This window comes from Scyliorhinus torazame, chromosome 2, assembly GCF_047496885.1.
Source record: "Scyliorhinus torazame isolate Kashiwa2021f chromosome 2, sScyTor2.1, whole genome shotgun sequence".
Classification (NCBI taxonomy): domain Eukaryota; kingdom Metazoa; phylum Chordata; class Chondrichthyes; order Carcharhiniformes; family Scyliorhinidae; genus Scyliorhinus; species Scyliorhinus torazame.
In genome coordinates, this window is record NC_092708.1 from 190092908 (window position 1) to 190110467 (window position 17560).

The 17560-nt window shown below is 52.3% G+C and overlaps 1 protein-coding gene across 1 annotated transcript in view; it reads right to left on the bottom strand.

The window, feature by feature from the left end:
* LOC140394408 (putative methyltransferase DDB_G0268948) overlaps positions 1-17560 on the bottom strand; it is a 187144-nt gene that overhangs the window by 30559 nt on the left and 139025 nt on the right. Inside the window, exon 4 of the mRNA XM_072481657.1 lies at positions 16592-16692. Coding sequence (XP_072337758.1) covers positions 16592-16692 — 101 coding nt within the window. The remainder of the gene's footprint in view (positions 1-16591; positions 16693-17560) is intronic.

The following is a 17560-nucleotide window of genomic DNA, read 5'->3' on the forward strand; positions in this document are numbered from 1 at the left end:
CATCTTCCCTGCATCTACCCGGTGTAGAATCATAGAATTTACAGTGCAGAAGGAGGCCATTAGGCCCATCGAGTCTGCACTGGCTCTTGGAAAGAGCACCCTACCCAAGGTTAACACCTCCACCCCATCCCCTTTATCCCCGTAACCCAGTAACCCCACCTAACCTTTTTGGACACTAATGACAATTTAGCATGGTCAATCCACCTAACCTGCACATCTTTGGAGTGGGAGGAAACCGGAGCACCCGGAGGAAACCCACGCAGACACGGGGAGAACATGCGGACTCCACACAGACCCAAGCCGGGAATTGAACCTGGGACCCTGGAGCTCTGAAGCAACTGTGCTAACCACTGTGCTACCGTGCTGACCCAGTCTAGTCCTGTTAGAATTTTATAGGTCTCTATGAGATCCCCCCCACATTCTTCTGAACAATCCTAACATTCTCTCCTCATATGACAGTCCCGCTATCCCTGGTAAACATTTGCCGCACTCCCTCGAGATCAAGAACATCGGGCGGAATTCTCCCCCCCACGCCGGGTGGGAGAATCGCCGGAGCACCGCGCGAGTCCCGCCACGCCGCCCCGGCACCCGCACGCGATTCTCCCCCCCCCCCCCCCAAAACCGTCGCGGCGAGAATCACGGCTGGCAGCTCGGAGAATCGCCGCTCGCTGTTTGTAACGGGCGAGTGGCTATTCTCCGGCCCGGATGGGCCGAGCGGCCTGCCCAACACGACAGGTTCCCACCGGCGCCGTCCACACCTGGTCGCTGCCGGCGGGAACAGCGCGGGAACGCTGGAGGGGCGGCCTGTGGGGGGGAGGGGGGTTCCTACACTGGGGGGGGGATTCAAAACGGGTCTGGCCCACGATCGGTGCCCACCGATCGGCGGGCAGGCCTCTCTGAAGGAGGACCTCCTTTCCTCCGCCGCCCCACAAGATCCATCCGACATCTTCTTGCGGGGCGGCTGCGGGGAGGACGGCAACCGCGCATGCGCGGATGACGTCATTTACGTGGTGCCGGCCGCGTCATTTACGTGGCACCACTTTTACGCGGTGCCAAGGCCCGGTGCGCGTAAATGGCGTGGTGCCGCTCCTAGCCCCCCGGGGACGGGAGAAAAGCGGCCTCCGACGCCGGAGTGAAACACTCACTCCGCGCTGGGACTTAGTCTCCCGATGGAGAATTGCGCCCATACTTCCTCAGAAAAAGAGACCAAAACTACACACATTGGGCGTCATTCTCCGCCGGCGGGAGTCTCCGTTCTGCCGGCGCCCGGGGGTTTCCCGACGGCGTGGGGCTGCCCCACAATGGGAAACCCCATTGACCGGCCGGTGTTACGGAGACTCCCGCCGGCCGGTCGGCGCAGAAATGTGGCGGGGCGGATAGGAGAATTTCGCCCAATATTCCAGGCAAGTGGAGAGTATTCCATTACACTCCTGACTTGTGCCTTGTAGATGGTGGACAGGCTTTGGGGGGGTCAGGAGGTGAGTTACTCGCTGTAGAATTTCTAGCCTTTGGCCTGCCCTGGTAGCCGCAGTATTAATGTGGCTAGTCCAGTTCAGTTCCCCCAGGATGTTAATTGTGGGGGAATCAGCGACAGTAGATCCTCACTTGTAGGAGATGGTCATTGCCTGGCACTTGTGTGGCGCGAAAGTAACTTGCCACTTGTCAGCCCAAGCCTGGATATTGTCCAGATCTTTCTGCATTTGGACATGGACATGGATTGCTTCATTATCTGAGGTGTCGCGAACATCCCCACTTCTGACTTTATGATAAAAGGCAGGTCATTGATGAAGCAGCTGTGGCTAGGACACTCCGAGGAACTCCTGCGGTGATGTCCTGGAGCTGAGATGATTGACCTCCAACCACCACAACCATCTTCCTTTGTGCCAGGTGTGACTCCAACTAGCGGAGAGCTTTCCCTCGATTCCCATTCCAGTTTAGCTCAGACTCCTTGATTCCATTCTCAGTCAAATGCTCCCTTGATGTCAAGGGAGTCACACTCACCTCACCTCTGGTATTCAGCTCTTTTGTCCATATTTGAACCAAGGTTATAATGAGGTCAGGAGCTGAGTGACTCTGGTGGAACCCAAACTGAGCGTCCGTGAGCAGGTTATTGCTGGGTAGGTGCTGTTTGATAGCACTGTTGATGACTCCTTCCATCACTTTGCGGATGATAGAGAGTAGACTGATAGGGCGGTAATTGGCTGGGTTGGATTTGTCCTGTTTCTTGTCTATAGGATACCCTTGGGCAATTCTATAACATTGCCGGGTAGATGCCAATGTTATAGAATTTTTGCAGCTTTTTCCCCTCCACCAGAAGCTCTGCGGTCGGGGCCTCGGAGTATTTTCTGTCGACCTCCAGGATGGAGTCTATCAGTTGCTGCCTAGCTGCTCTCTCTTCCCTGTCTCTACTAGCCTCGTAGGCTATAATCTTTCCCCTAATCACCACCATCTTTCTGATCTGCCTCGCCGCTGTCTGCTTCCTAAATTGGTGTTCCAGCATCCTACTCGCCTTCTCCCTGTACTCATACACTGCCCCTCTGACCCTCTGCAACTGCCCGACTGCCTTCCCCGTGGACACCAATCCAAACTCTATCTGGAGCTTCTGCCTCTCCTTCAACAGTCCTGCCTCCACGGCCTCTGAATACCTCCTGTCGACGAGCAGAATCTCATCCACCAGCCAGGCCATCGCTGCCCATTCCACCTTTTCTATAATCTTTATAATCTTTATTAGTGTCACAAGTTGGCTTACATTTTAACATTGCAGTGAAGTTACTGTGAAAAGCCCCTCGTCGCCACATTCCGGGACCTGTTCGGGTACACTGGGGGAGAATTTAGAATGTCCAAATTACCTAACAGCACGTCTTGAAGGACTTGACAATAATACTAATCTTTATTATTTCCACAAGTATGCTTATATTAACACTGCAATGAAGTTACAGTGAAAAGCCCCTAGTCGCGAATCACGTGCACATGTTTTGGGGTTGCGAAAAATTGGGAGGATTCTGGGCGGGTGTGTTCGCGGTCTTAGCCAGGATAGTGGAGAAGGAGGTGGACCCGGACCCTTTGGTGGCGATATTTGGGGTTTCAGAGAAGCCGGAGCTCATGGAGAGGAGGAAGGCCGATGTCGTGGCCTTCGCCTCTCTGACTGCACGGCGGCGAATTTTGCTGGAGTGATGGTTGGCATCGCCACTGGTGTTAGCGGCTTGGTTGCATGACCTGTACGACTTTCTGCGATTAGAGAAGATAAAGAGTTAAGGCAGGCTTTGTCAAAGTCGGGGGCGGGACCTGCGGGCGGGTCGCGGGCGGGTGTCGGGAGGGTCGCGGAGCCGTCCGTCGCGGTGTTCTCAATCGCGCAAATCCGCGTGCAACAGCCGCAGCAGCCGGGTTTAAATAATGCCGGCTGCGAGTGGCCTTCAAAATGGCCACGAACATATTTTTAAAAAAAATGCGGCCGCAATGCGCATACGTACCCGCTCATCGGTGCGCATGCAGAGTTTTGTGCATGCGCACCGATTAGTGGTCACACATGCGCAATGCTGCTGCATTTTAAAAAGTCTGGTCGCAGCCTTTTTGACGGCCGTTCGCAGCCGGCATTGTTAAAAGCCAGCTGCAAAAAGTTTGGGGAGGATGATGTGATTGGTTGCTTTCTGAACTTTGTTGCTGATGAAATGGAAGTCTCTTACTCCAAGAATGGTGAGTGTTTCACCGCAGCTGCAACTTCAACCAAGAGATGTCAACTTTTTAAATCTTGGTTTTTAAACATCCCAAAACATTTGGGCGGGATTCTCCCATCCCGCCGCAGAATGCCCACGCCATCGTAAACGCCGTCAACGGGCCGCTGCCAGGACTAATTCTGGCCCCTACAGGGTTTGCGCCGCTCCAGCTGCCGATCCCGGCGCGAACTGTGCGCTGCGGGATTTGCGCATGCGCAATGGCGCCAGTGCCAACGTGTGCTTGCGCAGTGGCCTCCTTCAACGTGCCAGCCCCGACGCAACATGGCACAGGGCTACTGGGGCCGGCGCGTAGGAAAGGAGGCCCCCAGCCAGAGGGGCCAGCCCGCCGATCGGTGGGCCCCGATCGCGGGTCAGTCCACATCGGAGGTGGCCCCCGGGATCGGACCCCCCTCTCCCCCTCCCCACAGGCCGCCACCCGACCCTTCAACGGCGCGTTCCCGCTGGCTCAGAGCAGGTTAGAACGGCGCCGGCGGGACTCGTTTTTTTTCTTACGGCTGCTCGGCACATCCGGGCTGGAGAATCACCGTGACCGGCGCCGCGCCAACCATGCCGGCGCCAATGGCGCCGATTCTCCACTCTGCGTGGCCCGGTCGCGAGGATTCTCCGGCCTGGCCCAGGGCTGGGAGAATCCCGCCCCAAGTGCCTGCAGGTCGTATTTGGAAGCTTTATCAATTAAAGGGTCATTTATTTTTTTACATTTTTAATTGTATGTTTAGGTGAAATGTGGTGAACCTCCAATTTCTAGAGGATGAAAACATTTTCGGTTTCTGCATTTTTTTCCTGTTAAACTTTATCAAATTAACCCCCCCTGAACTTTTGGAAAAAAAGCTGGCTGCTGCAGCTGTTGCCTGCGAATTTGCGCAATCGGCGACGCAGAAGATTTAAAACAAAGTTCTATGTAATCTTCCTGCCTGAAGGGAGGCAGAGAGCAGGTCATGCCCCCCGAACATTGACATCATGTGCTTTGGGCGTGATTGTGATTCCTCCATTTTGTTAGCAGCAAACAAGGTAAGAGAAAATGGTGGGTCGCGAAGGTCAGCTGGCGTGGGCCGCGAAGTTCGGCCGGCGTGGGTTGCAAAGGTCGGCTGGTGTGGGCTGCGAAGGTCGACCGGGTTGGGTCATGAAGGTTGCCCTGTTGGTAAAAATAGGTCCCCGGAAAAAAAGTTTGAAAAACACTGAGCTAAGTGGCTCAATAGGGGGGTTTGAGAAAAGGTGGGGGTTGTTTGTAACCGTGTTTGAGAAGCTGTTTGTTGCAGGGGTGTGAAAAAGGGGGACAATCTGTACAGACTGTGTAGTTGATTGTTGGGAAGTATTTTTCCCGGGATGTTTATTTGCTGTAAACTGTTTTGATACATGTTTGTAATCAAATACATTTAAAAAAAAAAAGAAAAGCCCCTAGTCACCACACTCCGCTGCCTGTTTGGGTACATGGAGTGAGAATTCAGAATCTCCAATTCACCTAAAAGTACATCTTTCGGGACTGGTGGAGGAAACAGGACCACCCGGAGGAAACCCAAGCAGACAGTGCGCCCGAATCAATATAAACTCCCCCCTGACCACTGTCTTAAGCATCTCCCATAGCCTGGCGGCCGACATCTCAACCGTATCGTTCAGTTCCACGTACCCCCCGAATGGCAGCCCTCAGCGGTTCACATGCACTCCATGAACCCCTTCAGCTCCTTCATCACTGCCGACACCCTCCCCGACTTCGGGCTCGACTGGTCCAACCCTGGTTCAATGACTGTGTTAAAATCCCTTCCCATGATCAACCGGTACGAGTCCAGGTCCAGGATCTTCCCCAGCACCGTCTCATGAACTCCACATCGTCCCAGTTTATGCCATAGGCATTCACGAAGACCACCGACATCCCCTTCAGCTTTCCGCTCACCATCAAGAACCTCCTTCCTGAATCTGCCACAATATTGCCCACCACAAACACCACCGCTTGTTTATCAGCACCGCCACACTCCGTGTCTTCATATCTAATCCCGAATGAAAAACTGGTCGTATGATACCAATCAATCCAGTCGAAACGGTAGTTAACAAGAACTATGGTTTTAATCAGCTAGAATGTGCCCACCAGTAGCTTCTCCCGCACTGAGAGGCTGTCCCGGATATATGGGTTATATACCTTCTCAGAGGGGCGGAGCCACAGGCGGAGCCAACAACAACATCAACACAACAACAGTAACAGTGAGTAAATACAATAATATATACAACAGCCATATGTGGCTCACCACACCGTACCCACCCTTTCCTTAGCCTAGTCTGGTCCCCGACCTTCAAGTGCGTATCATGCAAAAAGACCGCGTCGTCTTCAAGCTCCTCAAGTGCACGAACACACGTGACCGTTTGACTGGCCTATTCAACCCTCTCACATCTGTGTGGCCAACCTGATCGGGGGGCACCTCCTACTACCCTCCCCCCCCCACTCCCATTGATTTCTCTCACCACCGCTCGCAGGATCGTCTCCAGCGCAAGCATGTAGACCACGTTCGGTCCAGAAGACCATTTCTTCCAAAGTTTCCCTGCCCCCGGAGCTCACTTCTCACTTCTACAGCCACAGAAACCAGACATAGTGGAGAGTATTCCTCACAATCTTCCTCTGGTGCCGCACTCAAAGCCTGCGCAGGTCATTGCAGAACCGGGTGGAGATAGGGACGCCGAGGTGAAGGAGGCAGCAGACTCTGACTCCGAGATGGAGACTCAGGACGCCTCAGAGGGGGAATCCTCGGGCCCACGGGCTGTGGATGTACAACCGTTACACCGTTCATCACGGAAGCGCCGCTCTCCGCCTCGTTACACGCCGCCCGATCCAGCGCCCCGTGCAAATGGTGTCCGGTCTGCGGCAAAACATCCTCCTTCACCAGGGTCTTTGGTGGATTCCTTGGACTTTGGGGGGAGGGATGTTATAACCTGCCTGCTTACCACTGGCTGGGGACTAATGGCAATCCCACAATCCTTAGAGAGTATGAGCTTCCCCAATGAGGGAGGCGGAGAAATCATTAGCAGATTCCCTGCATAAATAGAGCTGGCCAGTATGGAACCAGCTAGAGAGGAGTGTGCAGCAAGGGAGTTACTGCTGCTGTTGTATTTAAATATGTTATTGTTAATGTTATTTCTTTCGATTGTACAACTCATGCTAGATTCTTCGTGGCCCTCACAAAAGTCAGGAAAAAGATACAAACGTTTGAGGTCACGTACCAACCGACTCAAGAACAGCTTCTTCCCTGCTGCCATCAGACTTTTGAATGGACCTGCCTCGTATTAAGTTGATCTTTTCTCTACACCCTAGCTATGACTGTAACATTACATTCAGTAGTCTCTCCTTCTTTCACTAAGTACGGTATGCGTTATCTGTTTAGCATGCAAGCATACTTTTCACTGTATACTAATACATGTGACAATAATAAATCAAATCAGGTCCATCATAGTTCTCTTCTTTCTCCCCGATGTTAAAATATTTTTATTAAAACATTTATATAAACATTAAACATGAACCATCACAAGAGTAAGAACAAACAGAAATCTCATAAAATAAATAACTACCCCAACACCCGACCTCCCTGCCATCCCCCTCTCCCGACCGACTTTCCCCATTTTAACCCCATTATCACCCCGCAACCCCCACCCCTGCGGACACCTCAATTTTCCTTGAAAAAGGTCAAAGAACGGCTTCCATCTCCGGGCAAACCCATGTTCCGGTTTCCTCCCACAAGTCCCGAAAGACGTGCTGTTAGGTAATGGGATACCCTCAATTACAACTCGAGAGAGATGGTTGGTAATACAAAGGCTTTAATTAGCAGGGGTTTAGAGAACCCCAAAGTGTATCATGGAGCTCACCTGACCCACAACTTTTAATAGATTGTGATATGGGGAGCACACGGCCCACTCTACAGGTGTGGTACAGCAGAAATGGAAAAGTATTTTTTAAAGCAAAACAATGTTTATTCTATGAACTCAAGTTAACCTTATTAAAACATACAGTAAACATCTTAGCAACCATTAATTCAAATACAACCCCCAAAGAATACAACACTGAGTAATCCTTAAGCTGTCCTTTTGACATCCATAAGACTTAAAAAAGAACTTTTAACAGAAGCACATCAGGTTAAAGTCACTACTGAGAGCAGTTATTAGTTTTAAATCACCAAAGGGTCAATTTACAGTTTTTAGATTACAGGGGGAGAGACTAATACCCCTTCTGGCTGTGACTGCAGCTATCCAGCTCGGAAAACCAAACTAAAACACACCCTGCAGCAAACAGCCTAAAACGAAAGTAAAAAGCTGACAGACAGCCCAGCTCCACCCACACTCTGACATCACTGCTAAACACCCATTTCTTAAAGGTACATTTCTTAAACACCCATTTCTTAAAGGTATTCTCACATGACACTGACCCCCACAAACAGGTCCACAAACACTCGATTCCTGCCCGTCTCCACCCCCGATATCCCGCATCTAACCCCCTGGTGCAAATCTATGGTTACCGCAAGTCCGTGGCACCTTCCGACCTCAAATGCTGCCACTACTGTCCCACACCCGGCAAGGCCACCACCACCACCAGGCTTGTGGAGTACTTGGCTACCGAGAACGGGAGAAGCGCCATCAACGCCCCCCCCCCCTCCAACCCGTGGGATTTCCACGCCCACATAAACCCCAAGATCAAAGCATTGACTTTCCTGAAGAATGATTTTTGGACAAAGTTCGGGAGATTCTGAAAAACAAATACAAGCCTCTGGAGCAACGTCATTTTCATTGTCTGCACCTGCCAGTGATAGCAGCAGCACATCCCACCTCTTAAAATCCCCCCTCATCTGTTCCACCAACCGCGCCAGATTCAATTTGTGCAGCTGTTCCCACCCCCGAACCACCTGGATACCCAAATATCTGAAGCTCGCCCCCACCATCCTAAATGGCAGCTCCCCTGCCCCCTGGCCTCATCGGGAAAACCTCACTCTTCCACATGTTTAGCTTATATCCGGAAATCCGGCCAAACTCCTCTGATACCCATAATTCCCCCGATGCCACCCAGTGGGTCCGAAATATAAAGCACTCGTCCGCATATAGCGAGACTCTGTGCTCGACCGCACAATCCTTCTCCAACTTCTGACGCTCTAAGCGCCATTGCCAATGGCTTTATTGCCAAGGCGAAAAGCAACGGGGAATGTGCTCACCCCTGCCTTGTCCCACGGTGTAACCTGAAGTACCCGAACTCACCTGGTTCATCCGTGTGCTCGCTGCCACTGCTATTTTTTTTTCTTTTTAATATTTTCATTAAGGTTTTTTAACAACACAATTTTTTCCCCTTACAAACAATAACCACCGCCGCCCCCCCCCCCCCCCCCCCCCCCCCGTAACAAAATAACGCAAATTCTCCCTGAGCAAGATATATACAAGGCAAGATGGTACATTTACATATCTTTATACACTGGCTCTTGGCCGCGCGAACCGTTTTCCCCACCCCCCATGCTATCTCCCGCTCGTCCATCCCCTCACACAGTCTCTCGTTCCCCCCTCTCCTCCGCCCCCCCCCCCCCCCCCCCCCCCCAGGGTTGCTGCTGCTGCTGATCGACCTTCTTCTAACGCTCCGCAAGATATTCTAGGAACGGTTGCCACCGCCTGTAAAACCCCTGTGCAGACCCTCTCAAAGCAAACTTAATTCTCTCCAATGTTATGAACCCCGCCATGTCATTAATCCAGGCCTCCAGGCTAGGGGGCTTCGCCTCCTTCCACAATAGCAAGACCCTTCGCCGGGCTACTAGGGACGCAAAGGCCAGAATTCCGGCCCCTTTCGCCTCCTGCACTCCCGGCTCATTCACTACTCCAAATATTGCTAGCCCCCAGCTTGGCTTGACCCGGACTTTCACCACCTGGGATATTACTCCCGCCACTCCTCTCCAGAACCCCTCCAATGCCGGGCATGACCAAAACATATGGACATGGTTCGCCAGGCTCCCTGAACATCTTTCGCATCTATCCTCTACCCCAAAGAACCTACTCAGCCTCGCCCTCGTCAAATGCGCTCTGTGAACCACCTTAAATTGTATCAGACTGAGCCTGGCACACGAGGAAGAGGTATTAACCCTACCCAGGGCGTCGGCCCATAGCCCTTCCTCAATCTCCTCCCCCAGCTCCTCCTCCCATTTACCTTTCAGTTCTTCTACTAGCGCTTCCCCCTCTTCTTTCATCTCTTGGTATATTTCCGATACCTTGCCCTCCCCGACCCATATCCCCGAGATCACCCTATCTTGAACTTCTTGTGCCGGGAGCAACGGAAATTCCCTCACCTGTCGCCTCACAAAAGCCCTCACCTGCATATATCTAAATGCATTTCCCGGGGGTAACTCAAATTTCTCCTCCAGTGCCCCTAGACTCGCAAATGTCCCGTCAATGAACAGGTCCCCCATTCTTCTTATCCCCGCCCGAAGCCAGCCTTGGAACCCCCCGTCCATCTTCCCTGGGACAAACCGGTGGTTACCCCTGATCGGGGACCACACCGATGCTCCCATTGCACCCCTGTGTCTTCTCCACTGGCCCCAGATCTTTAATGTTGCCGCCACCACCGGGCTTGTGGTGTATTTTGTCGGCGAGAGCGGCAGCGGTGCCGTTACTAACGCCCCCAGGCTCGTTCCTTTGCAGGACGCCATCTCTATCCTCTTCCATGCCGCCCCCTCTCCCTCCATAACCCACTTACGGATCATCGCCACATTTGCTGCCCAGTAGTAACTCTCTAGGTTTGGCAAAGCCAACCCTCCTCAGTCCCTGCTGCGTTCCAAGAACCCTCTCCTTACCCTCGGGGTCTTATTCGCCCACACAAACCCCATAATACTCCTACCTACTCTCTTGAAAAAGCCCTTAGTGATCACGATGGGGAGGCACTGAAACACAAACAAAAACCTCGGAAGGACCACCATTTTAACCGACTGCATCCTACCCGCCAACGAGAGCGGGAGCATGTCCCATCTTTTAAAATCCTCCTCCATTTGCTCCACCACCCTCGTCAAATTCAGTTCATGTAGGGCCCCCCAACTTCTGGCTATCTGGATCCCCAGATACCGAAAACTCCTCTCCGCCCTCCTCAGCGGCAGGTCCCCTATCCCTCTTTCTTGGTCCCCTGCCTGTAGTACAAAAAGCTCACTCTTCTCTACATTAAGCTTGTAGCCCGAAAACTCTCCAAACTCCTTCAGAGTCTGCATGACCTCCACCATCCCCTCCATTGGGTCCGCCACGTATAGCAGCAGGTCATCCGCATATAGCGATACCCGATGCTCCTCTCCCCCGCGGACTATCCCCCTCCATTTCTGAGACTCCCTAAGTGATATGGCCAAGGGTTCGATCGCCAATGCAAACAACAGGGGGGACAGGGGCACCCCTGTTGCTGCCACTGCTATATACAACAATCGGTCCCGGTCTACAAAACCCTGCCCGAACCCAAACCGTCTTAACACTTCCCACAGATACTCCCACTCCACCCGATCGAACGCCTTCTCCGCGACCATAGTAACCGCCACCTCCACATCCTGTCCCTCCGGGGGCATCATTATCACGTTCAGTAACTCCTGACATTCGCCACCAGATGCCTCCCCATTACGAACCCCATCTGGTCTTCCCCTATCACCCCCGGCACACAGTCCTCAATCTGTGAGGCCAAAACCTTTGCCAACAATTTGGCGTCCACATTGAACAACAAAATCGGGCGGCAGGACCAGACTGCTCCGGACCTTTATCCTTCTTTGATATTAGGGATATGGACGCCGGCGATAATGTAGTGGGGAACTCCCCCTTATCCCTCGCCTCATTATATCACCAGCAGGGGCCCCAGATCCTCAGCAAACGTCTTGTAAAAATCTACAGGGAACCCATCCGGGCCCGGGACCTTCCCTGCCTCATCGCCCCCATGCCCTTCAGCACCTCAAATCAGTCCAATGGGGGCCCCAACCCTCTCCATGAGTTCCTCCTCCACCCTGGGAAGCTTCAAACCATCCAGGAACCGCCGCATTCCTCCCCCCCAAAAAAACCCTACCGGGGGCTCCGATTTGTAGAGCCTCCTATAAAACTCCTCAAAAAACCCATTAACCGCCCCCTGTAGCTGCTTCCTCAGCTGGTGGGCCAGCATCCTGCTCACCTTCTCCCCGTACACTGCCCCTCTGGCCCTCCGCAACTGCCTATTGCCTTCCCTGTGGACACCAACCCAAACTCCATCTGGAGCTTCTGCCTCTCCTTCAACAATACCGACTCTGGGGTCTCCGAATACCTCCTATCTACTTTCAAGATCTCATCTGCCAGCCATGCCATCTCTGCCCACTCCACCTTTTCTATAATCTTTATAAGTATCACAAGTAGGCTTATATTAACCCGCAGTGTTAAAATAACAGTTTAAGCTTATATTAACACTGCAATGAAGTTACTGTGAAAAGCTCCTAGTCGCCTCATTCCGGCACCTGTTCGGGTACACGGAGGGAGAATTCAGAATGTCCAATTCACCTAAAAGTACGTCTTTCAGGACTTGTGGGAGGAAACCCACACAGACAGTGCGCCCAAATCGATATAAACTCTCCCCTGACCACTGCCTTAAGCATCTCCCATGGCCTGGCAGCCGACATCTCACCCGTATCGTTCAGTTCCACGTACCCCCGAATGGCAGCCCTCACCAGCTCACACACCCCTCATCTGCTAACAGCCCCACATCCAGTCTCCACTGCGGGTGCTGCCCCCCCGGATCCACTTATCCACTTGCAACAACCCCCGCCAGCAGTGCCTTGCCCACCACATAATAATCAATCCACGAGTACACCCTATGCACATGGGAGAAGTACAAGAACTCCTTCGCCCTCGGCCTCCCAAACCTCCACAGATCTACCCCCTCCCATGTGCTCCAGACCTCCTTCAGCACCTTCACCACCGCAGACACCCGCCCCAACCTTGGGCCCGACTGGTCCAGCCCTGGGTCAATGACCGTGTTACAATCCCCTCCCATGATCAACTGGTGCGAGTCCAGGTCCGGGATCTTTCTCAGCACCCACATTGTCCCTGTTTGGGGCATAGACATTCACCAAGACCGCTGGCATCCACTCCAGCTTCCCTCTCACCATCACGAGCCTTCCTTCCGAATCTGCCACAATATTGCCCACCACAAACGGCACCCGCTTGTTTCTCAGCATTGCCATCCTCCGTGTCTTCATATCTAATCACGAATGAAAACCTGCCCTACCCACCCTTTCCTTAGCCTACTCTGGTCGCCAACCTTCAAGTGTGTTTGTTGCAAAAAGGCCACGTCCGTCTTCAAGCTCCTCAAGTGTGCAAATACACGCGACCGTTTGACTGGCCCATTCAGCCCTCTCACATTCCATGTAACCCAATCTAATTCAGGGGCACCTCCTACCCAACCATTGATTCCCCTCCCCCCACTTGCACACCTCCATATCAGAAACAACAATGAAATAAGGAAAAGGTGCACTCACCCTCCATGTTTCCCAAATACCCTGCCACAGAACCCAACAAGACCCCTCAAAAAAGAGAGGTTTCCCCATAATCAACAAACAAAAGGCAGCAAAAATGACAAAGGTAGAAAAAAAACATCTCCTCAAACTTCTTTCACAGTTCAATGTCCACCTTCTCCTGCCAGTCCATTGTCCCTTAAAAACTCCGTCGCCTCCTCTGCTGTCCCAAAATAATGTTCTCGGCCGTTGTGAGTCACCCAGAGGTGGGCCGGGTACAGAATTCCAAACTTCACCCCCTCCTTGAAGAGGGCAGCCTTCACTCGGTTGAACCCGGCTCTCCTTTTCGCTAGGTCCGTGCCCAAGTCCTGGTACACGCAGAGTTCATTACCTTCCCAGGTGCACCTCCTCGTCTGGCTTGCCCACCGCAATATTTTCTCCTTGTCGAGAAATCGGTGGAGACGCACCGCCATCGCCCTCGGCAGCACGTTCCACTGGGGCTTTCTCATCAGTGCCCTATGTGCCTGGTCGGCCTCCAGGGGCCAACAAAGGCCACCTGCCCCATCAGATTCTCCAGCATGTTGGCTACATACGAGCCAGCGTCCGCTCCCTCGATGCGCTTGGCCATCCCCAGATTCTTAGGTTTCGCTTCCGGGAGCGGTTCTCCCGATCCTCCACCTTCTCCTGTAGCTGCTTCTGGGTCTCCCGCATCATCCCGATCTCGGCCGCCAACCAGGTAAACTGCTCCTCGTGCTCCCCCACGGCCTCCTCCACCTTCCGAAAAGCCTGGCCCTGGGTCTCCAGCCTTTGTTCCACCCGATCAATTCCAGCTTTTAGCGGGTCCACTACCTTGGCCAGGTCCTCTTGGTCCTTCCTCCTCTGCCAGGTGAACTTCCCATTTAAGAAGTCCACCAGCTGCTCTGTTGACCACTGGACAGGCAGGGCTGACCCTTTACCCTCTTCATCTGCGGCGCACAAAGAATTTCTTGCTCCAACAGCTCCTTCCATCTCGGCCCACTTCTGCTCCATGGATCCACCCACCACCAGTGGAATTTAACTTCCCTCGATTACCTTTACACCTTTTTCCACCAAAACATCTGCCCAACAAAAGGGGAAAAGGAACCAAAAAAACTGCCTCAAGTGGGATCTGCCAAATGTGAGACCACTCACTCCATGGCAGCCACCGGAAGTCCTTAAATCTCTCCATTTCCTTCCTCTGTTTTGCCCTCAGTGCTGCCTTTCCTGCCCCTTGTCCAGGCCATTTGTCCGCATGAACTCATCTGCCTCTGCTGGGGTGTTGAAATGGAGTTCCTTATATTGGAACATGACCCAGAGCCTGCAGGGAGCAGCATTCCAAACTTCACTCCGTTCCTGTACAGGCCGATTTCGCCTGATTGAACTCGGCCCTGCGATTTGCCAGGTATGGCCCAATGTCCTGGTAGACCCGGATTCTATGTCCTTCCCAGTTGCTCGCCTTCATCTGCCTTGCCCACAGCAGGATCCTCTCCCGGTCCTGAAACCGATGTAGTTCGGCAATTATAGCCCTTGGCCGCTCCTCCGCTTTGGGCTTCGGTCAGAGCGATCAGTGTGCCCTGTCGATTTCTGGCGGTTTGGGGAAGCTGTCGCTCCCAACCAGGTTGCCCAGCATCTGGGCCACATAGTCCATTGGGTCCCTGCCCTCGATCCCCTCTGGGAGGCCCACGATCCGTATATGTTGGCGCCAGGACCAGTTTTCCTGGTCCTCGACCTTCCCCTTTAGGTCCCCTGGGTTGTCACCAACCTTTTAATTTCGGCCTCCAGAGCAGTAATCCTGTCGCTCTGGTCTGTTGACGTCTTCTCAAGCCTCTGGATCGTCTTCCCTTGAGCTTCCAGCTTCTTCCCCAATCCGCCGATTGCCGTTTGCATGCCGACTAACGCCTCTGTCACCGCCACCTCGGCGGCCATCTGGATCTCCACCTTTAGCACCTCCCTCATTGCCAACAATTCCTTGATCAGGAACGTCTTCCATCCAACTCCAGGCGGGGGATGGGAAGGCTGTTGTTCGGGTCATCGGTCTTCCTCTCTCTGGGATGGTCAGGGACCCCTATCCTCCTGGGTCCGCCGACACGTTCACCCGCGCTCTTGGACTTTCTCTTCGCTCCTGCCATCTCTACGACCACTAGAGCTCCCGTTCGCTGGCATGTTGTTGTTCTTCTCTCCCTTTCTTATTTATGGGTGAACTAAGTCTGAGGTTTTGGGCTAAGCTCAACTGGAAGTGCCCGTTTGGTTGTATTCTGGAGGAGAGACACCTAATGTGTGACTGCTCAGCACATCACCGCCACCGGTGGGGGGGGGGGGGGGGGGGGACACATTCATAGTCAGAATCACCAAAACCAGTGTAAAAAATGTCACTTTTTGTTACCCTGGCTGCACCAATAATAATTTCAATGGGAGGAAAACAAGTGATGTCAAAGGGTAATAGATCTAATCCTGAGCAAGGATCCTGTGTAGTGTAGCTGCTGACTCTGAAATTGCACAATAAGATCGGGGCAGAATTAGGCCACAATTAGTTGTGTGTGTGTGGGGGGGGATGGCGGGGGGGGGGGGGGGGGGGAGGTGGCAGTTGAGGAGCAGAGAACACCATCATGGTGGCTGGCAGCAAAACCAAAGGCAGCATGAGGAAAGATGTTTCACGCTGCGAGTGGTTGGGATCTGGAACGCACTGGCAGAAGGCAGGGAGGCAGATTCACTCGTGACTTAGAGACAATTGCAGGGCTACAGGGAAAGAGTGGAACGAGCTGAACTGCTGTTGCAGGGAGCTAGCAGGGACAGGATAGGCTGAATGGCCTCCTTCTGTGCTGTGACCATTCCATGATGCTTCTAGCCCTAGAAAACTATCTGTTACCTTTCAGATTGGTGCCAGAAACATCATTGCAGAGTTAGACCATAAGACCATAAGACATAGGAGCGGAAGTAAGGCCATTCGGCCCATCGAGCCCACTCCACCATTCAATCATGGCTGATTTCAACTCCATTTACCCGCTCTCTCTCCATAGCCCTTAATTCCTCGAGAAATCAAGAATTTATCAACTTCTGTCTTAAGGACACTCAACGTCCCGGCCTCCACCGCCCTCTGTGGCAATGAATTCCACAGACCCACCACTCTCTGGCTGAAGAAATTTCTCCTCATCTCGGTTCTAATGTGACTCCTTTTTATTCTAAGGCTGTGCCCCCGGGTCCTAGTCTCCCCTGCTAATGGAAACAACTTCCCTACATCCACCCTATCTAAGCCATTCATTATCTTGTAAGTTTCTATTAGATCTCTAGAGTTAATGTTAAACATAATATTTCCCACTCAGGATCCAGGTGAGAGAATAAACTGGGGGTTTAATTGTTGATGGGTGTTGGTGAACATTGCTGTGTACATTATATATTTACCTCTCTTTGTCAGGGAAAGTGATTGCATCAAATAGTTCCTGGTAGTCAGTCCAAACCGTTTTATATCCTTTAGTTTCATAGGGCTCTAACACTGCACACATCTGTAAATGAAAAATACAAGAGAAAGAATGACCACATTGGATCATAGGCCTAATGGATATTACATTAACTCTGTGTTCAAACATGTTCAAAGTAAACTCTTATCAAAAATAATTCCTTCATTGGAAACCCAGGATACAGCTCCTGTGAAAGCAACTCCCACTGGACCACTGCCCTGTCAACACTGCAAAAAGCAGGACCACCGTCCCATGGCCTGGGCAGCCTCTCGGTAGTCAAGAGGTGGTTCACAGCTTTGCTGGATTCCAGATGTAACCTCTCCTCCGAACAATAGTAAGTGATCTTTAAATACATGGGAAATCTGGCCAGTTTTGCTGAACAGCAGAAAGCCAAATGGAGCAGTGCTCCTGCAATTGTTGTTAAGCATGAGCGCCGTTACTTTAAAAATTCCTCTCACTTTTGCTCTGGAGGGCAGCGCGGTGTTGAGCACTGCAGTCTCACAGCACTGAGGTCCCAGGTTCGATCCTGGCTCTGGGTCACTGTCCGTGTGGAGTTTGCACATTTTCCCCGTGTTTGCATGGATTTTGCGCCCACAACCCAAAGATGTGCAGGGTAGGTGGATTGAAGACGCTAAATTGCCCCTGAATTGGACAAAATGAATTGGGTACTCTAAATTAAAAAAAAAAAACTTTTGCTCTGGTTACCAACTGTGAGGAAATGAATTCCTGGAGGTTTCATCACATGACTTGCCCCCATGCACCAGCCATTTATTGACCAATACATCCACCCCGATGAAATACGCCTTCCTGCACCGATTGGAAAGCAAAGCGACTTGTTACCCAATTGGACAATGCTTGACGATCAGCTAAACAGTCTTTCTTTCTCCCCTCCTTTTCAACAGTTTTATATTGG